At 42.9% G+C, this 21,404-nt stretch overlaps 1 protein-coding gene across 16 annotated transcripts in view; it reads left to right on the top strand.

Moving 5' to 3' along the window:
• The window catches only part of MSRA (methionine sulfoxide reductase A), a 227,717-nt gene that overhangs the window by 49,442 nt on the left and 156,871 nt on the right, over positions 1-21,404 (top strand). Inside the window, exon 1 of one of the 16 annotated variants that reach the window (XM_072986612.2) lies at positions 156-222. The exons of 11 other annotated variants lie outside the window; for them this stretch is intronic. Coding sequence is in view for 2 of the 5 variants with exons in the window: in XM_072986591.2 (XP_072842692.2) it covers positions 21,325-21,358 (34 nt within the window). In the remaining 3 variants the exon portion in view is untranslated. Of the gene's footprint in view, positions 1-155; positions 223-17,706; positions 20,736-20,772; positions 20,935-21,119; positions 21,145-21,203; positions 21,359-21,404 lie in introns of those variants that run through there. 4 more of the 16 variants (XM_078381773.1, XM_078381777.1, XM_072986607.2 and 1 more) reach the window with 4 other exon arrangements.

Consider the following 21,404-nt stretch of genomic DNA (forward strand, 5'->3'; position numbering starts at 1 on the left):
CGCATTTAATCCATTGCAGTGCTGTTCCTGCTTAGCTTATTGAATTTGTGTCTTGTAGCTGAAAATATCCAAGCTTCGTTTTTGCTGTATGCATAATTCATTCCAACCTGTCAGAATCTCCTCTCGTGTGTCCTCTGACGATTCCTGTTTATTTCTGCCCCGTCTGCAGGAGAAGGGCCTGTTGTTGTGTTTTGTGTTTATTTGTTTACAGTTTCATAGCAGGTAAGGGTGCTGCTTCTTTAGCTCTGTTTGAATATCCTTAGTTTGATATTCCAGGAATGTATTAGCCTTCACGTGGGTTTAACAACTGTAACGGATAAGATGGCAGTTTCATTCATGCATTATGGCAACAACATTTGTTTTCCAAAGGTTTTGTGTAAGACAGCAGGTGAGGTACGAAATGTTGCTGTTCACAAGCATTCCTGTTCATAGATGCTGGTTGTGTATGTATGTACTGTCTTGCTGCGGTCCTTGAACCATACAGTGGTGCCTCGCTTAACGAGTGCCTCGTTGAGCGATGAAATCGCTTAATGAGGCACTCTGGGCCATCGCTGGAGCATTCGCTCAGCGATGGCCCCTATGGGGTTTTTTCGCTTTGCGAAGATCGCTAAGCGATTCGCTTAGCGATCTTCACATAACGAAGCCGGGGAGAACAGCTGATCGGCGGTTCCAAAATGGCCGCCGGAAGGTCCGCGCCGCATTTTCGCACCCTGCCCTCGCTTAACGACGGCGCGAAAATGGCGGCGCTATGAAGAAACGACGGCGCGAAAATGGCGGCGCTATGAGTTTTCAAGCCATAGGAACGCATTGAACGAAGTTCAATGCGTTTCTATGGCTTTTTTTATTCCGTTTAGCGATGTTTCGCTATAGCGAAGGTTAATCCGGAACGGATTAACCTCGCTATGCGAGGCACCACTGTATATATTGGAATCTGAAAAAGATTCCTATCAGCTTGTTCAGACAGAAGGGATCCGAAATTAGGGCAGTTTCCCATTGGTACCGCACACAGCCTATTCACTCATCACAACCGGGGTTGTTGTTTCTACAGGTGTTATCTAGCTGTGAGGGCAAGGTACCATGTTAGCTGGCAGCTCATGAATCTCGGCTGCATCAACTCTCCTGATCTGCCAGGTTCTGAAACATACACTGGCTGTACGGGCTTACAGACCATATCAACTTTCAATATACCATATTTTTTCCATGTATAAGACTATACTTTTGTCTAAAATCCTTAGACTAAAAATTGAGGCTCATCTTATACACGGAAGTAAGCTGAAGAGAGAACAAAAACAAGTGGAGGGGAAAGCAGGGATCAAAGTGATCCTGCAGCGCTTTGATCCCTTTCCCCCTACACTTGCTAAGCTCCACTTATTTTTCTTAATTTTGGATTAGAAAAGTGTGGGGCTTCTTATACATGGGGGCACTTAAAGGCAACAGCTTTCTAGGATTTTAGGGCCTGGGGTTCTACCATATAGGTGATGCTGTGGGTTAAAGCGCAGAAGCCTCTGTGTTGCAAGGTTGGAAGTGGCGTGAGCTCCCGTCGCTTGTCCCAGCTCCTGCCAACCTAGCTATTTGAAAGCATGTAAAAATGCAAGTCGATAAATAGGTACCACCACGGTGGGAAGGTCACGACATTCCGTGTCTAGTCACGCTGGCCACATGACCACAGAAACTGTCTTCGGACAAACGTCGGCTCTACGGCTTGGAAATGGGGCTGACCACCGCCCCCTAGAATCGGACATGACTGGACTAAATGTCAAGGGGAACCTTTACCTTTATCTCTACCACATAACTATGATCCAGGAATGCTCTGCATTTTCTACCCAAGACTGTCCAGAGTTCTGCTGCTACCCCCAAAGACTCTTGATGCAAGACCCACCAAAAGAAGCACAGTGGGTGTTTCACATAAAGTTTTTTTTTGTTTGCTGCTTTTTTTCAATTTACTTGCGCGATGCAGTCTCTGTTCACTACCTGCCGTCATAGAAACAAACCCCATAGTTCCTGTCCCTTTAGTAACACCATTTTGTTGATTTAGATGAAGCAAAATTCATTGAGATGAAGCGAATGCAACCTCATGATATAAGAAAGAGGGTGGTTCAGAGTCTCACAATGTGATGTAAATTGATTGGACCATTCTGCATTTATTTGGTTTAGCACTGGCAGGTTTCCTGATTGCTAATTCGGCAAAGACATAAAGGTCATAAATATGTGTAATTTTCCACAAGGTTTGATCAAATGTGTTAATAGGAGCAGAAACATTAACAGGCCACATCCACAAAGGCCCTTCAGAAAAGATCATTGAGTTTCAAGGCCTTTCCCCCCTCCCCTTTGGACGAACAATGCACTACATTTGGTTAAAGGGGAAAATTAGCCTCGTTAATAGAAAATAATGTTAAAGCCTGGGTTAAACCATTGTGTTAATTATCTGGAGGTAATTTGGAGAAAATTGCTACCAAACACATTGAAAAGATTTTATATTCTTGCAGAAATGGTGATCTTCTGTTTCTATGGAAACGAGATAAAAGCCTTTTAATGGAGGTTTACAAAAGCTTAACACTGAGAAATTTAGCAACATCCTTTAAAAAACACACACAACTGTAGAAGACCTGTTTCATTGCTGGAGTTACTTCTCTTTAGTAGAACTACCTATGAATTTAGCTCATTGTGGCTAACGTTAAAACAGCTAGCGGCTGCTGTTTCACAATATTTAGATTCTGGTTCTTAAAAAGTTTCATGGAGTTAGACATGTGCATATGGGTTTGTTGTCTTCTGATCATTGGCTGGAATTCTCATTTCCATTGTGTTCTGAATGGAACGCGAAACTACTGTATTCTCTAGTTCTTTTTTTGTGGTGCACACAAAGACCCGTAGAAATGTAGAATTATTTATCTAAAATATTTTTATTCCACTGTTCAGCATCATGACATAATGATCAAGACAAACCCTGTTTGCAGGTTTGCAATGTAAGCTGTGCAGCCGAAAAGGAAAACAACAACAACAACGGATAAAGCAAAGAAATCAGTAAAGTGTGTTGCTTCTATACTGCCCCAGAGTGTTTAAAGCACTCTCTGGGCGGTTGGCAGTTTAATTACAGAGGCTACACATTGCCTCTGCCCCAATGAGCAGAGTACTTTATTTACTGACCTTGGAAGGATAGAAGTCAACCTTCAGCTGGCTATTGGAGTCTGCTGGGATCAAACTCAGGTTGTGAGCAGAGTTTTGACTGCAGAACTGCAGTGTAGTCACTGCACTGTGAGACTCCTATATAAGGAGGAAGGAAGAGAAAGGAAAGTTGGACAAGGGGGCATTGATGCTGAAGTTCAGCAGGCGATGCAGTGTCAGACTGTAGTAGAAGAGGTGCAACTTTCTCCTCTTCCAGTGCCTTCAGCAGTTGGATTTGGTAACCAATTGGATTACGAAGGCTTATTTTTTTTTTTTGCAAGTAAGACCTGCCAGCCCTGATCCCAGTCCCCCTAAATTTCTAAAATGTATGTGATCGCCAACTCTCAGGGCATTGAGGGACTTGTTCTGCTTTCCCAGTTTTTCCAACCAAGGTTCAAAATCTCCGGGCAAGGAACAATGGGCTTTTGATTCCTTTTGGATCAAGGCACGGAGTAGAGGTGTTTTTCCGAATTGTGAACTTTTTACTTACATTGCTACATATGCAAGTGTGCATGCATAGGCTCACACACAGAGTTTTGCAGTTGTTACATAAGTGCACACCCCTCCAGTGTTAGAAGCAGTCCCCTGCTGTTGTGGGTTCTGAAAGTGCATGGAGTTCTGCTGATATGGAAAGCCTATGAGTTTATCCAAAAATAAACATTTGGGCTTACCTTGAGGTAGACATGCATAGGATTGTGTTGTTAGATGCAGAACATTGTGTATTCTTTATAGGAAAAAGAAAGCATTTTGTTCTTGTGCATGGCTGGGGGGGTTAGACTAGACAAGGCTTTCTAACCCTACATTCTATGATTCTATGAAAATCTAAATTCATTTGCTTCCTAAAACTTTGCAAACCAAGGAAAATGTGCATAAATTGTCAGAGGTTTCAGTATTCTGCAATTTTTGCCATTTTGAATTATTTATTCTGGTTCTTCTAGTGATCAAAGTCCGCAGAGCTACACAAGACACTTAAATCCTCCTGTCTTTAGATATTCTTCTCAGAGTTCAATATGTGCTCACATAAGTTCACTGCCATGAAAGCGGATTTTTTTTTGTATAAAGAGAAAACCTGAGTTTCCCAATAAGCAGAATTTCCTACATCTCTTTGCATACAGTTGTTTGGTGTAAAATTCAATACTAGTTCGTGTCATCTAAAAAAAGACTCCCATTTCCAAGCCAAAATTGTTATGTTATGTTAAAGTTGCCACTGTTGAATATTGCTTAGATGCTGTTTTCAGTGGCAGCAATTAGAGCTGAATAACTGCCAATAATTAATGTGGTTAATTATTTTGACGTAATTGCTACAAACAATAGTAACTAAATATAGCTGCTAAGTTAATAAGAGCTAATGCAGCCCTTACCCCAGAATATGCAAATCTGTTCTGATCCCATCCAAACTATCCTCATGTACATGTGCATTAATTTTTAGCAGCAGGAATACTGATTTTACTACTAGTAATAATGAAGCAATGTAGTGTAACATTTTTTCTAGTACTATGTGTGTTGATCATTTGGCATACACAAAAATTTGATTATTGTGTATGCAAGGTGAGTTCTGTAGTGCTATAGGCATTCAAGAGAAAATTGGACCACCATCTGTCAAATCTGCTTTGATTTGGACTCCTGCCTTGAGCAGGGGGTTGGATCTGGAGGACCTTATAAGCCCCGTCTAACGCCATGATTCCATGAATCTAGTAAATACTGGTGAATACATTGATTTAATTAGATTTCTCCATTAATTCCAAGTTGTCCTTTGGCTAATTTTGCTTTTTCTTCCTGACGGGATTACCCAATCCATGTTTTTGATATATTTTCTTAATTAGTTGGTAGTGATTATGAGTCGCTATGCTGGACTTAATTTGATGTGCAAAATGCAAAATGTCTAAACTTTTATGGAAAAAGAAACATGCATGGTAGAGGAAGTTTGATCGAAGCAGAGGAGATCAGTTGATAGGCAGCTTAGGCAAAGCTGCAGGATTCCTTTTAAAATGAATCAAAGCTAAAAGGGAATAAAACAGCCCTTTGTTTTGGATTGAACCCCTTTTTAAAATGGAACTTTTGTATGGAAAAAAAAGTGTCTACCTGTGTGTCCAAGTGATAATCTCCACTATGAAAAATGTCAAGATTAGGATCTTAGTGAAACTCGTACAACATAATCAATGTGGTCTTTGTTTCGGGTGTCATGTCATTCGCCACCCTCTGCTCACAATGAGTTAGTTTAGTCATTTTGCAATGACTAAAAGAACACCAGCCTTTTCGGTAACATCGAATTGCTACCCTGCACACCAAGACTTAAGAGTCACAAATCGTTTGTGGGGATGCCACCCTTAAAACCCAATGGGCAAGTAGCAGACAGGCCTTGTGTAGCCATTCTCCTCGCTTCAGTCCACCAGTGCAGAAAGGCTTATATTTGTTGTTGTTTAGTCATTCAGTCGTGTCCGACTCTTCGTGACCCCATGGAGCAGAGCACGCCAGGCCCTCCTATCTTCCACTGCCTTCTTGAGTTTGGTCAAATTCATGTTGGTCACTTCGATGACACTGTCCAACCGTCTCGTCCTCTGTCATCCCCTTCTCCTCTTCCCCTCACACTTTCCCAACATCGGGGTCTTTTCCAGGGAGTCTTCTCTTCTCATGAGGTGGCCAAAGGATTGGAGCCCCAGCTTCAGGATCTGTCCTTCCAGTGAGCACTCGGGGTTGATTTCCTTCAAAATGAATAGGTTTGTTCTCCTTGCAGCCCAGGGGACTCTCAAGAGCCTCCTCCAGCACCACCATTCAAAAGCATCCATTCTTCGGTGATCAGCCTTCTTTATGGTCCAGCTCTCATTTCCATACATCACTACTGGAAAAACCATGGCTTTGACGATGCGGACCTTTGTTGGCACGGTGATGTCTCTGCTTTTTAAGATGCTGTCTAGGTTTCTCATTGCTTTCCTCCCAAGAAGCAGGCGTCTTTTAATTTCAGCTACTGGCAAAACAACAACAACCCCAAACAAACAAACAAAAAAGCAAAATAAAAATTACAGGAGCAGTGCATTCAGTCATTTGCAAACTGGTCCTTGGCTAGCTATCTCCACGGCTGTCTTTCATCCTAGTTCGGCGCCAATAAGAAAAATAAAATAGGGGTAACTGAACCACTGGGGCAGCTTCTTCCTGTTAAGGAATAGCTGGATGGGGTCTTTATTTCAAATGGTCACCATGAGGATTTTGTAAGCCCCCTCCCATTTCCAACCTGGCTTCCTTCATTCAAATCACCAGTCATTGCTTCCAGTTTAAGTTAAAGAGGTTTATTAAACATGGTAGGAATATTTGTCAACTTAGTTTTGCCTAACTTGGTACTTAAAAACATTGTCTATGGACACTGAATATGCCTTCTTTAAAACATACACGTCTCCTTTTTGGGTTTTAACTGAATTTGAAACAGGTCATCACGAATTGGCTCCATACCTGCAGCTAATTCACGCCTGGATCTAGCGGTCAAATACCCAACCTATATTTGATTCCTAAACCTTCTTGCCGAAAACACGGGGATTTTTTTTAGGGGGGGTGGCCTCCTCCCAAGACTGATCCCCCAGGGGAAGTTAGGCATGCCCCATTTTCTCTATTCTGTCCCTCTCTTTCTAAACATGCTAATTCCTTCCTCTTTGCTGTTTCTCCCCAAGACGTTGATTTCCACACCTTCTTACTCTTCCACTCTCTTTCAGCAACTTCTCTCAGTACATTAAAAGTGACCCGTTCCCCTCTCCATGGGCCTGCTTTGATTATTTCTATCCGATCTTCTTCCACTTTCTTCTCCACGTCAACGGCCCGAACTGCCTCTGCCATGCCCCCTTTATTTCCCTTGTCACGGTCTCTTCCATTGGGTTTTCCCTCCCTAAACAGTTCGAAGTTCCTGTATTCAAATCAGCCATCCCTGCCCTTAAATTCATTAACACACGATTTTCTTCAGCCAAACCTTCAGGTTTTGGGGTTGGAGGGGTGGGCACCCCAGTGGGTTGTCTCTCTCTTTCTCTCAGTCACCTATATAATTTGTAGAATGGCTGCATTGGCATAATTAAAGAAATTCACAGGAAGTACAGCTATAGCTCAAAAATTCTTCAAGACAGTTATTCTGTACATTTTCCATATCATACTGTGTTGCTCCTTAATACAGTCCTGTTTGGTTTCGGGTTTACCGTATCCTTTAATTTTAGTATAGACACATACTATCTGGAAAACATCTGTACTTTTTGTTTCTTCTGTAGCTTTGATGTTTATAACCGCTGCCTCCATGAATATGAAACAGATTCATTCTCCTATACTTTCTCACTGTTTGCAATACCAATGTTTTTACAAACTGCAATTTGTAATAGAATGTACTTTTTTTAAGTAGATTTTTTTTCTTCTTAAATGTATTTCACTTAATCCAAAAAAATTTCTGATTTTCTGTATAATTGTTTAATAGAATTGCCAAACAAGGGTTGCTACTCAAAGTGCATACCTGCTGGTGGAGGCTGAGTTAAAAAACAAATGGGAACCTCCATTATGAGAGATGAAAGTTATGGTATAATTTTAAGCTAGTAGGTTGGTAGGTTGGTTGGTTGGTTGGTTGGTGGGTTGGTTGGGTTGGGTTGGTTGGTTATGCCACCCCATTAGTGTGTGACACTAATGGGGTGTTTAATGATAAGATAAAACCCAGCAGAACATGGCAAAACAAAAATGATATAATACAATCATAAAATTCTGACATCAGAAGACAAACAGAATTAATCTAATACAGTGTGACTTATATTAGAAGTTGAACAATTTTTAGCCGGATATTTCACTGTGCTGTTTCTTTATTTAACTGACAGTAGATTTTTCCATTTCCATTTTTTAAAAATGAGAGGAATGATTTGTACAGTTTTGTTCTGGCATTCCCACTTTTAGAGCATTTCCACTCATATTCATTCATTCAGTCAGTCAGTCAGTCAGTCTGTCTACTGCCCAATTAGAGCAAGCGCTACTCTGACAGTTTACAAGACTAAAACTTAAAACCTTCAAAACCCCATGATAACAAAAAATGCATTAAAAACAATACATAGACATTAACTAAATCATAAATATAAATAGCCTTATAAAATCTGGAATTAGTTAAAAAAAATTGGCAGCATCCAGGAGATTCTATTATTAAAGACAGCTTTAAATAATTCCATCTTTACCAGCTTTCTAAAGATAATCATTCAATTTAATTCAGGTAAAATGAAAGCATAGTTTAGTTATCCTGGCCATTAATCTCATGAAATGATATTGTCACTTCTTCATGTCGCAGGAGATAATTCTCCTTCTATTACTCCTTCTAGTCATTGTTGTAAAAGATTTTTTTCCCCAGAGCAATTTTTATTTACCTATTTATTTATTTTTAATCCTCACCCAGCTATGGAAAGTCTCTGAAGGCGTGGATCTGGTAAAACTATTTCTCAAATGGCTCACTTACCTTGAAATCCCTATCAAGATAGCTGTAAATTGGTTCTGACTTGATGGCACACAGCAACAACAAGAACTGCTTTTATTTCTGAGACATTTGAATACAGAACTGGAGAAATGCCTGTGCAGAATATGGAGAGACCAAGAGTTCAGATCTTGAAGCATGCAGAGATAGAAAAAGACTCAGAGGAGTGGATGGCAGAGAAGCTGAAGCCAAAGCATGGTTAGCTTCTCTCCCAGTTACCCCACAACAGAGTTTTGAAAGGGCTGTGCTGAAAGTGGGCAAAAGCAGCTGCCCCTTTCTGGATTGTTGACACCTGTTGTTGTTGTTTAGTCATGCAGTCATGTCCGACCCTTCGTGACCCCATGGACCAGAGCACGCCAGGCCCTCCTGTCTTCCACTGCCTCCCAGGGTTGGGTCAAATTCATGTTGGTAGCTTCAATGACAATGTCCAACCATCTTGTCCTCTGTCATCCCCTTCTCCTCTTGCCTTCACTCTTTCCCAACATCAGGGTCTTTTCCAGGGAGTCTTCTCTTCTAATGAGAAGGCCAAAGTCTTGGAGCCTCAGCTTCAGGATCTCTCCTTCCAGTGAGCACTCAGGGTTGAGTTCCTTCAGAATGGATAGAGCGTGCTGCGCTCTACAAAGCTCATATCAAATAAAACTTGCCAGTTGTGAAGGTCTCAAAAGACGTTGAGTTGTTCTTGATGTCAGAGACAACAGATCAATACAGCTACTCATCTGGACCTTTTTAAAATCAGGCGGATGGGGATACTAGGGTCTTAAAATGCCGAAATTGCCTCCCACCACAGGAGAAGGGGATATTTTTGCTTTATGGGAAAGACTGAATGGATACTCTGTAGAAGGGACTAACTTTGCGATGACTCTTGTATTTTAACAATTTGAATGAGTTGTTCTTGTTGTTGTTTAGTCGTTAAGTCGTGTTTGATTCTTTGTGACCCCATGGACCAGAGCACGGCAGGCCCTCCTGCCTTCCACTGCCTCCCAGGGTTTGGTCACATTTATGGTGGTCGCTTCGGTGACACTGTCCAACCATCTCGTCCTCTGTCATCTCCTTCTCTTCTTGCCCTCACACTTCCCCAACATCAGGGGCTTTTCCAGGGAGTCTTTTCTTCTCATGAGATGGCCAAAGTCTTGGAGCCTCAGCTTCAGGATCTGTCCTTCCAGTGAGCACTTCGGCTTGATTTCCTTTGGAAGGCATAGGTTTGTTCTCCTTGCTGTCCAGGGGAACTCTCAAGAGTCTCCTCCAGCACCATGATTCAAAAGCAACAATTCTTTGGTGGTCAGCTTTCTGTTGACACCTACAGAATCCTTATTTATAAATCACCTAGTGATATCTCTCCTATGCTAGTTTGCCTCCTCAAGTCAGATTGCATGCTTTGTAGTACAGTGGTACCCTGCATAGCGACGTTAATCTGTTCCGAATTAATCGTCACTATCCGCAAACATTGCAATGGGGGGGAACCCCATAGAAATGCATTCCTATGGAGCGAAAACTCACTGTTATGCGGAGATCCTCCTCATCTTCTGGTTGCTGCACAAGGGTGGAGGGCAGGGCTTCTCTTAACTAGGTCTTATTTTTGGGGTAGGGTTTATATGATGAGCATCCTGAAAAATCCTACTAGGGCTTATTTTCAGATTAGGACTTATTTTGGGGGAAATAGGGTACGTAGATAGGCTACAGTTATATTATAATATTGCCTATAAACTAAAATGGTGTTGCACATACAGTGGTGCCTCGCATAGCGACGATAATCAGTGCAGCAAAAATCGCTGCAAAGTGATTTCGTCACTATGCGATTTTAAAGAGCCCATAGGAATGCATTGAAACCCCTTCAATGCGTTCCTATGGGCTTCAGACTCACCTTTAAATGAAAATCCTCCATAGGGTGGCCATTTTTGCTGCCTGGTAAGCGAGGAATCCATCCCAAAAAACAGCGGGCGGCCATTTTTTTAACCCAGTGGCCATTTTAGAACCGCTGATCAGCTGTTAAAAAATCATCGCTTTGCGATGATCGGTAAGCAAAACAGGGTACCGATCATCGCAAAGCGATTTTTGCCCATTTAAAACATCACAATGCGATCGCAAAATCTTCATCGCTATGCAATTTTGTTGTTAAACGGGGCACCCGTTAAGAGAGGCACCACTGTAGTTGCTTTTTATTTGAAGCCCATAGAAGGTTGTAGCTGTTGAGATCCACGTGAGAAGGCTTTTCTGGTTAGTTTACCTCCTCAAATTCTCTGATCCATCATTGCTGTGCTTGTTCTCTTACAACAGTTAATTTTTCGCAGAGTTTTGAATTTTGATTAAAAACCTCTAGCTCTGCAGCAGAAATGCAGGTTCTTACAGAAGAGAATTCGCTTCAAATCTCCCAAGAATAGACCACTCTTTGTTCTCACCAACTGGCATATTACAGTTTCAATCACTCTGAGACACTGATAAGAGAAAGAATAAAAAAATCTTGTTTACTTACAGTTTTATAAATCATAACCGTATGCAGTACAAAAATGACTGCTTACAGCAAAAGGCCTCAACAGACTCACAGCTTGCTTACAGCAGACCGTTGCAGACGACACTCAACATAACTGCAATCTAACTGCACACTAACTGTGAGTAGACTAAAAAGAGAGGGGAAAAGACACTTAAGGAGAGAGGCAGGATTCTCGTTGAATTCAGAGGCAAGGATGGAACAATTAGTTCACGTTGGATTGATTGACAGGCGCCCCATCTCAGAAAGGTTACTCACAGTCAGACCTACTAGAGGCAGCCTATGAGGTCGAAATAACTCCCGGCAGTTCATGCAAGAACAGGCTCCTGTAATAGAATAATACAATCGCAGAATAACGAAGTTGGAAGGGACCTATAAGGCCGTTGAGTCCAACTCCCTGCTCAAGGCAGGCGTACCAATCAAAGGATATCATTGTCACTGTTGTGCAATGTCTGATAAAACAGTCCATGGCTGGAAGGACAACAGTCACAGACCTAGCATGGTGGCTTAGAGAACGTCAGGAATTGGCAGAGGAATTGCCATGAGCTCGCTCTCCTTTTGGCAGTCCTGCACACTTATTTGCAGGCTCTTTTATCAGAGTTTGGCTCTTCATTTCTTGTCTCTTCCGAGTCATCAGTACTGGGCTAATGGACTGCAACAGCCTAAGGTTAACGATAATTACTTATTGAGTTGCTGATGGCCCAGACGAGAATAGGGCTTATTAGATCAGTAATAATGGAAATCTGTATTTAATACAGAAGTTTGTAACTCGTCTGGAACAAAAGTTCTTGAATCTTAATTATTTCTTCTCTATACACTTTCCAGAAAGTTCAAAAAGCAGTGTATAAAAACCATCAATATTACTAGTATGAATCAGATTAAAAAAAAACTACGTTGGCTATCACCTTACGCTCATAAGAGGCAAATTCCAGTAACATCAGTGCAGCCTACATCCCAATAAATGCCTTTATGGACAAAGTGATACATTTTGTGCACACAAATGGGGGAAAATCTAAGGACTGCAGTGACACACTTGGAACGAACTACTTAAATATTAATGTTCTCATTATTATTTACAACACCTTAAGCAATTTCAGGCTTGCTAGGGCTCACAATGGTTCTCGTAGCTAGTTTATCTGCTTGTGTTTTCTATTTGTGTTTTCTTCTTTTCAGTAGATATCACTTTGAGTGTAATTAGAAAGAGGCCCTGCACAGTTTAGTAGCAGCTTCAGAAACAAAAGCGGCTTCAAGGAGCATGGTGAAGTGCCAAGGCACGCGTCAGCGCTAATGAGCGAAACCCGGTGCACCAGCTACGATGCGTCAGCAAAAGCTAGCTGCCAGCGCTAGGTTCATCCCCGTTTCTTCCTGGGGCCTAAATGTCTGCTTATAAAAGTAGGAACAGAGGTGCAAATAAGGGTGTGGGTACATAACCTCAGTTTGGGAGCTGCATCAAAAGTGGATCTCTTTTGGAGGTTTTTCTAAAGATTCATAACAAGCTTCCCCTGCCCTTCATCCATTTGGAGTTGAAAGAATTGGCTGACAGGGAGAAACAGAAAGGCCCTCCCACTGGGAGAGAGCGACATGTCACTATCAAGGAGAGCAAAGAAAGAAGGTAGTAGGTGGGACTCACTGGCTTCTGCCATGTTGTTGTTGTTTAGTCGTTCAGTCGTATCTGACTCTTCGTGACCCCATGGACCAGAGCACGCCAGGCCCTCCTGTCTTCCACTGCCTCCCGGAGTTGGGTCAAATTCGTGTTGGTCGCTTCGATGACCCTGTCCAGCCATCTCATCCTCTGTCGTCCCCTACTCCTCTTGCCTTCACTCTTCCCCAACATCAGGGTCTTTTCCAGGGAGTCTTCTCTTCTCACGAGATGGCCAAAGGATTGGAGCCTCAGCTTCAGCATCTGTCCTTCCAGGGAGAACTCAGGGTTGATTTCCTTCAGAACGGATAGGTTTGTTCTCCTTGCAGTCCAGGGGACTCTCAAGAGCCTGCTCCAGCACCACCATTCAAATTGTACATACATTTGGATATCTTAGAATAATCTTAGAACTGCAGAGCTAGAAGGAACCTAATGGATGATCCAGTCCAGCCCCTGTCAGGGAGGCCCAGTGCGGGAATCGAACTCCCAACCTCTGGCTCTGCAGCCAGGTGCCTAAACCACTGAACTATCCAGCAGGTTTTGTTTGTTTGTTTGTTCAGTCATTTAGTCGTGTCCGACTCTTCGTGACCCCATGGAGCACAGCACGCCAGGCCCTCCTATCTTCCACCCGCCTTCCGGAGTTGTGTCAAATTCATGTTGGTTGCTTCGATGACACTGTCCAACCATCTCATCCTCGGTCGTCCCCTTCTCCTCTTGCCTTCACACTTTACCAACATCAAAGTCTTTTCCAAGGAGTCTTCTCTTCTCATGAGATGGCCAAAGTACTGGAGCCTCAGCTTCAGGATCTGTCCTTCCCATGAGCACTCGGGGTTGATTTCCTTTAGAATTGATAGGTTTGTTCTCTTTGCAGTCCAGGGAACTCTCAAGAGTCTCCTCCAGCACCACAATTCAAAGGCATCAATTCTTCGGCGGTCAGCTTTCTTTATGGTCCAGCTCTCACTTCCATACAACACTACAGGAAAAACCATAGCTTTGACTATTCGGACTTTTGTTGGCAAGGTGATGTCTCTGCTTTTTAAGATGCTGTCAAGGTTTGTCATTGCTTTCCTCCCAAGAAGCAGGCGTCTTTTAATTTCGGGGCTGCTGTCTCCATCTGCAGCGATCATGGAGCCCAAGAAAGTAAAATCTGTCACTGCCTCCATATCTTCCCCTTCTATTTTCCAGGAGGTGATGGGACCAGTGGCCATGATCTTAGTTTTTTTGATGCTGAGTTTCAGACCGTTTTTCGCACTCTCGTCTTTCACCCTCATTACAAGGTTCTTTAGTTCCTCCTCACTTTCCGCCATCAGAGTGGTATCATCTGCATATCGGAGGTTGTTGATATTTCTTCCGGCAATCTTAATTCCAGCTTGGGATTCCTCCAGTCCAGCCTTCCGCATGATGTATTCTGCGTATAAGTTAAATAAGCAGGGTGACAATATACAGCCTTGTCGTACTCCTTTCCCAATTTTGAACCAATCCGTTGTTCCATATCCAGTTCTAACTGTTGCTTCCTGTCCCACATATAGGTTTCTCAGGAGATGGATAAGGTGGTCAGGCACGCCCATTTCTTTTAGGACTTGCCATAGTTTGCTGTGGTCCACACAGTCAAAGGCTTTTGCATAGTCAATGAAGCAGAAGTAGATGTTTTTCTGGAACTCTCTGGCTTTCTCCATAATCCAGCGCATGTTGGCAATTTGGTCTCGAGTTCCTCTGCCCCTTCGGAATACCGCTTGTACTTCTGGGAGTTCTCGGTCCACATACTGCTGAAGCCTACCTTGTATGATTTTGAGCATAACCTTGCTGGCGTGTGAGATGAGTGCAATTGTCCGGTAGTTGGAGCATTCTTTGGCACTGCCCTTCTTTGGTATTGGGATGTAGACTGATCTTTTCCAGTCCTCTGGCCACTGTTGAGTTTTCCAAACTTGTTGACATATTGAATGTAGCACCTTAACAGCATCATCCTTTAAGATTTTAAATAGTTCAACTGGAATGCCATCACCTCCACTGGCCTTGTTGTTAGCCAGGCTTTCTAAGGCCCACTTGACCTCACTGTCCAGGATTTCTGGCTCTAGGTCAGCAACTATATTGTCTGGGTTGTCCGGGATATCCAAATCTTTCTGATATAATTCCTCTGTGTATTCTTGCCACCTCTTCTTGATGTCTTCTGCTTCTGTGAGGTCCCTTCCATTTTTGTCTTTTATCATGTCCATCTTTGCACAAAATTTTCCTCTAATATCTCCAATTTTCCTGAACAGGTCTCTGGTTTTTCCTTTTCTGTTATTTTCCTCTATTTCTTTGCACTGTTCGTTTAAGAAGGTCCTCTTGTCTCTCCTTGCTATTCTTTGGAAGTCTGCATTCAATTTTCTGTAACTTTCCCTATCTACCCTGAATTTTGTTTCCCTTCTCTTTTCTGCTATTTGTAAGGCCTCGTTGGACAGCCACTTTGCTTTCTTGCATTTCCTTTTCTTTGGGATGGTTTTCGTTGCTGCCTCCTGTACAGTGTTACGAGCCTCTATCCAAAGTTCTTCAGGCACTCTGTCCACCAAATCTAGTTCCTTAAATCTGTTCTTCACTTCTACTGTGTATTCGTAAGGGATTTGGTTTAGATTATACCTGAGTGGCCCAGTGGTTTTTCCTACTCTCTTCAGTTTAAGCTTGAATTTTGCTATGAGAAGCTGATGATCAGAGCCACAATCAGCTCCAGGTCTTGTTTTTGCTGACTGTATAGAGCTTCTCCATCTTTGGCTGCAGAGAATATAGTCAATCTGATTTCGATGTTGCCCATCTGATGATTTCCATGTGTAGAGTCGCCTCTTGTGTTGTTGGAAAAGGGTGTTTGTGATGACCAGCTTGTTCTCTTGACAAAACTCTATTAGCCTTTGCAGGTTTTTGGTAATGTATAAAACAGGCGGGTGGTTGTCCAGATGTATCTGGCCTGTATCTCCCATCATTTATTCCCCTTTGCCGTGGTGACTAAGGCTGCTGGGAGTTGTAGCCAAAAACACCTGGAAGAGTACAGTTTCCCTACCTGGGTGTAAAAATATTTCCTAGCCCAGAGTCCTTTACCGAATGTCTTGGTGCTTATTTTTTTTTTAATAATACACAAGACAGAATCCTATTTGATACTTACGTGCACACAGGATGAGTTCCAGAAATTGCCACGATGAATCGATGCACACGAGTCGCATACCAGATCCTGCACCCAGCACTTGCCTGGCACCTTGTCATGGGAATTTGAGGTCACATTAAAAAAAAAATGGAACAACCTGCAGGGCCAGACAAGTGGGGTACAAAAGAATGCAACAAGGTTCATTTGTGATGGGAGTCAGATCTCTAAACATCTGGGTAGAATATTATGTGATAGATAAACCTTTTTTTTTTAATTGAAAATATTTTAACCCCACCTTTCTCCTCAAAAAGATGGATAGCTCAGTGGTTTAGGTATCCGAGATTGAGATTGGCAGTTCAGTTCCCTGCTAAGCCTCCTGGGAGAGGAGCCAGCCTGGGTAGCCTTGGGCAATCTGCACAGTCCCAGGCTGCCCCCAGAAGAAGGAAAGAATAAACCACTTCTGAATATTCCCAGTCTGGAAGACCCTGAAACAGATTGCTGTAAGTCAGAACTGAGTTGACAGCTCGTGATTATGAGGATGATTTCTCCTTAAGAAAGACTCAAGGCAACTTGCATCATTAAAAGACAGCATTTAATTTCTAGAAACTGTAAGTATACAAATACCAAAAGGAATCAAACAAATACCACACTAAAAATATCACAGAAAAATCACCACCAAAAATAGATTCAAAGCAACAAGGCACAACATTCCAAACACAGTGCTTCAGCTGTGTGTTTCTTGACTGAAACATCTCTGTTGAAGGAATGTCAGACTTTAAACATTAGCTGAAGGTGTGAATTCATAGTAAGAGATCAAATGTGGGCCAGTCAAGAAGAAATTGTAAATATTTGGACGTAGATTCATGTTCACTAGGCTTCAAAAAGCATATGGATACAGTGGGGTCTTGACTTAGGAACGGCTTGAGTTAAGAACATTTTGACTTAAGAACCGCTCTCATAGGAAAATATTGACTTGACTTAAGTACTTAGATTTGAGTTAAGAACTGAAAAAACCCACGTGGGAGACAGGGAAAGTGCAAAATTTGAACTTTCGGTTAACTGTTGGCCAGTGAAAAGGGTGCCTGTCTGCTTCCTCGCTCCTCCCAGCGTTTAGAGAGTGGATTGGGAGACAGTCTTCAGACTGCCTGGTACTGCCTGGGCTGTATTTTCCCTGCCTTCCCTGAACCTTTCTTGACCTAAGAAAAAAAGAAACAAAATATCCCCCTCTAGTGGTGGAAGGTGGAATAGCAGCTTCCCATTAGTTTCTATGGACGGAAAAGAGCAGATACGGATCAAATGGTTTTCAATGCATTCCTATGGGAAATGCAGATTTGACTTGAGAACTTTTTGACTTGAGAACCGCCTTCCAATACGGATTAAGTTCTCAAGTCAAGACCCCACTGTATTGCGAAATGTCTCTGTTTACCACCATCTACTTGTCCAAATATCTCAAAGAGAACTCTTGAGTGGGCTCTTTCATTTCCTTCCTTCCTTCCTTCCTTCCTTCCTCCCTCCCTCCCTCCCTCCCTCCCGAGGCGAAGGAGAAGCTGTGATGGGACACCCCTCGGAGCTGCCCATTGACTGTGGCCACCCAATTGCCTCCTCGAGTGGTGACGTGAGCTTCAGGTGAGCCCGGGCAGTGGTGCTGGAGGAGGCAATTCAGTAGCTGCAGTCAATGGACAGTTGCAAGGGGTGGCCAAGCGCGGCTGCTCATTTACCTCCACCTGCTCCTGCTGCTGCTCCCGTTGTTTGGCTTACTTCCGTGTATAAGACGACCCTCAATTTTTAGCACAATGATTTTAGGAAAAAGTATTGTCTTTTACATGGAAAAATACGGTAAATGACAAATAGAATCCCCATGTTTAGGCATCCTTCAGTCTTGAGAGACTATGATAACATGCTCTGAATAAAGGACTTGGAACAGCATCTAGTGTGTGGCTGAGAAGGCCAATTTGAGAGTGACAATCTCTTCCACACTGAAGACAAATCCAATCTGTCCCCTGTCTAGCTCTCTGGTTTTGCTGCTTTTATAACTTCCTCTTTGCCTCGGCCTGCTGGGCAAGGGTCTCTTCAAATTGGGAGAGGCCGTGATGCAGTGCCTGCCTCCAGGCTGAACGCTCAGATGTCAAGGTTTCCCATCTGTTGAGGTCCATTCCTAAGGCCTTCAGATCCCGCTTGCAGATCTCCTCGGATCGCAGCTGGGGTCTCCCTCTGGGGCAATTTCCCTGCACTAATTCTCCATCCAGGAGATCTTTTGGAATCCGACCATCAGCCATTCTCACGACATGCCCAAGCCAACGTAGACGTCACTGTTTCAGTAATGTGTACATGCTACAAATTGCAGTTTGTTCTGGACAACTCTATTTGGGACTTTGTCCTGGCAGGTGATACAAAAAATGCGTTGGAGACAACGCATATGGAAGGTGTTCAGCTTCCTCTCCTGCCGTGCACAAAGGGTCCAGGACTCACTGCAGTACAGGATTGTGCTCAGGACACAGGCTCTATAGACCTGGATCATGGTCTATGTCATCAGCTTCTTATTAAACCATTCTTTGTGAGTCTAGAGAACATGGTGGCTGCTTTGCCAATGCGTTTATCCAGCTCAACATCTAGGGAGAGAGTGTCGAAGATCATTGAGCCAAGGTACACAAAGTCATGAACAACCTCCAATTCTTGTGTGGAGATGGTAATAAAGGGAGGTGAGTCCACGCACTGGTCCATGACTGGTGTTTTCTTCAGGCTGATTGTCAATCCAAAGTCTTGGCAGGCCTTGAGTTGTTGGAGGTCTTCAGCACAATGGGCAACAACAGCTGCATCATAGGTGAAGATGAACTCCCACATGCATTTCAGCTGGACTTTGGTCTACCCAGTTCCATGTCGATGACAGCTGTCTTGCGCATGTCGTCTATTTCCTGCAGGTTGTCAGAAAAGCCAGGGGTCATTGTCCAAACATTCCAGGTGCCCAATGTTAAGGCAGAAGTTTTCTAATGATTGTTGCATGGTGCAGGGTTATCAATCTGCTTGTCGACTTTCACCTTAAACCCCACACACCCTGTAAGGTTAACAGACTGTGGCGAGGCAGCACCTTTCTGGCTGGGGGCTGCCGAGCTTAAGACGGGCAGTAGCTACCTAGTGAGGTGCAGTGACCTCTCCCACCATCGGAAGTAGCCCCTGGTGTCATGCTCTACGCCAGTCGAGCAAAGACCTATAACCGGTAACTGCTACTTTCCGTGTTATTTCAGCGCTTTATTCGAAGCTGGGGTGTCTTCTCCAGAGCACAAAGCCTCGGTAAAATAATATGGAGTTGTTACCCAAGGAGCATATCCCCTCTCTCCACATCACAGAAATAGTCCAATGGAAAAGCAAGAGCCAATACAACTGGTTCCAGTGATGTCGCAGGAGTTGGTAGAACGACAGGAACTGCGTCCGGGAGTCTGGCTCCGGATTTTGCCTCCAGGTTAACTCCTGAAGCCTTTTCCATCAGTGGATATAGCCACAAGGCAGTGGAGGTTTGAAATCAGAGTTTTCCTTCTCCTAGATGGGCTGCCTTCCAAGGCTGACAAGTCCCACCTACCCGGCCTGCTCCCTAATAGCAAATAGAGTCACAATTCAAATACTGTATATAGTGTAACCCACCACCAGTATTCTCACCAATATTCACCAATATTCTCACCATTATGTTTCATCTTAATTTATAGCATGTGCTTTGTCTCTTTCCAAAAATATAATGATTCTTGTGTTGGGGTATAACCTTTATGCTTTGTAAATATATATTCTTTATAAGGGCTCCAAATCCCAGTAAACTACTCTCCTTCAATAATTCTTTTCTAACTTTCAGTTCACGTTAATTTATCATTAATAGCTGGATGCCACATCTTATTGTACTATTCTTCCAACATAAATTGATTATTACTTTTCCAATTTCTTGCAAATATCAATCTAGCTGCTGTTAGCATAATAACAATTAGTCCCAGTTTCCTCCTATCTAATTGACAGTTTCCAAATATATTTAACAATGCTAACATTGGACATCTTCGTATATCTGTCCATAAAATTTCTTTAATGTCATAAAATATAATCATCCATTCCTTCTGTCTCTCATCACATGCCCACTACATATGACAGTATGTTCCCCCTTCTTTTTTACATCTTTATAACATTGTTTTGACTAACATTTTTGCAGATCCCAGAGGAATAAGACTGTAGCGGAAAGCCCTTATAATACCAAGATTTTAAAATATTATTCTAGGCCACCAGAATATTGTGATCCAAAATACTAAAACTAGATAATTGTGAATTCAAAAATTATAATCACTGAAATACTGCATTATGAGACTTACAAATCCTGCTTCATGTTTGGGCGTTGTAATAATAAACAATTTCTTGATAACATAAATGTGTTCATTACAACATGAACAGTTCAACCGTCAGGAAACATTATTTTGGAATGACCTTCCTTAGCTGGAGAGCCAGTTAATTGTTTTGATACACTTAAAAATATTTTTCTCTGATTATAGTAAACTAGTTTTCAAGCCTCAAGTTTGAAAGAGCTTTCATTTTCAGAGCTGATTCTTCCTTACTACGTTTATAATTTCAATACTTTATATACAGAGAGTTTGAAACCTTAACGTCTTGTTGGCCTAAGCTAGTGCAAGCATGGTTGACTCTGGTAAAGTGAATTAATGGGTGGCGACAGTGATTCCTAAGGCTCACTTAAATGAATGGGATCTGATCCACCCGTTCCATCACCAAAAGCCAGGCGTGGAAAACAGAAAACCCCGTTTCCTGAAGAGAGACAGCTTGTCTGCTGGACCTCAGCCCTGCTCAGAATTTCACGCTGCAGGGACGTGATGGGGATAAAGGTTGTGAGGTTGGTCTGAACCGGATTGAAAAGGGGGAGGCTTGGGACTCTTAGCCTTATCTGTGCATTACTCCTGGTCGTTTGTCACTGTCAGATGGGAGGAGGGGCGGGGTGGAGAAGGGGCGCCGAACCGTTCCTGCTCATCTGTTGAGTGACAGCTGAATGAAGCTTTAATGCAACCTCCGGGCATGTAATCTGCCATCAAGGGGTAGGTGGGGGAGAGCGTGTGTACAGTGGAGATACTCTATCACAGCCTACATATTGCTTACAGCCATTGGTAGCTTCATGAAAGCTGGTGGGGCAGGGGAGGAAGGAAGGTAAAGAGGGGGAAAAAGAAGAGGTAAAATGGACATAAGGCAGACATGGGCCCAGGTTCCAAAATGATGCTGGAAAATCAGTAGGAGCTGGATGAGAAAATGTCCGTGGTATTGTCCTACTTTTGTGCTGGAATGGTTTTCTTTAAACAAGTGTCAGGGCATAAGACACTGACGGGGGTGTGGCCTGGTAGTGGTGAAGTGCAACATGCGGTAGGGAATTTGGAACTGCAGATTTACTTGATAAGTTTAGGCAAACCATAATTCTGTGAGCTCCACCTCCCATGCACGACAGGGAGAGAAATAAATACAATTTACGTGAGTTGGTTGCTGATTTCTTTTTGCATTGCTGTCTGTTTGCTTG

Source organism: Pogona vitticeps, chromosome 1 (genome assembly GCF_051106095.1).
Source record: "Pogona vitticeps strain Pit_001003342236 chromosome 1, PviZW2.1, whole genome shotgun sequence".
Lineage (NCBI taxonomy): Eukaryota > Metazoa > Chordata > Lepidosauria > Squamata > Agamidae > Pogona > Pogona vitticeps.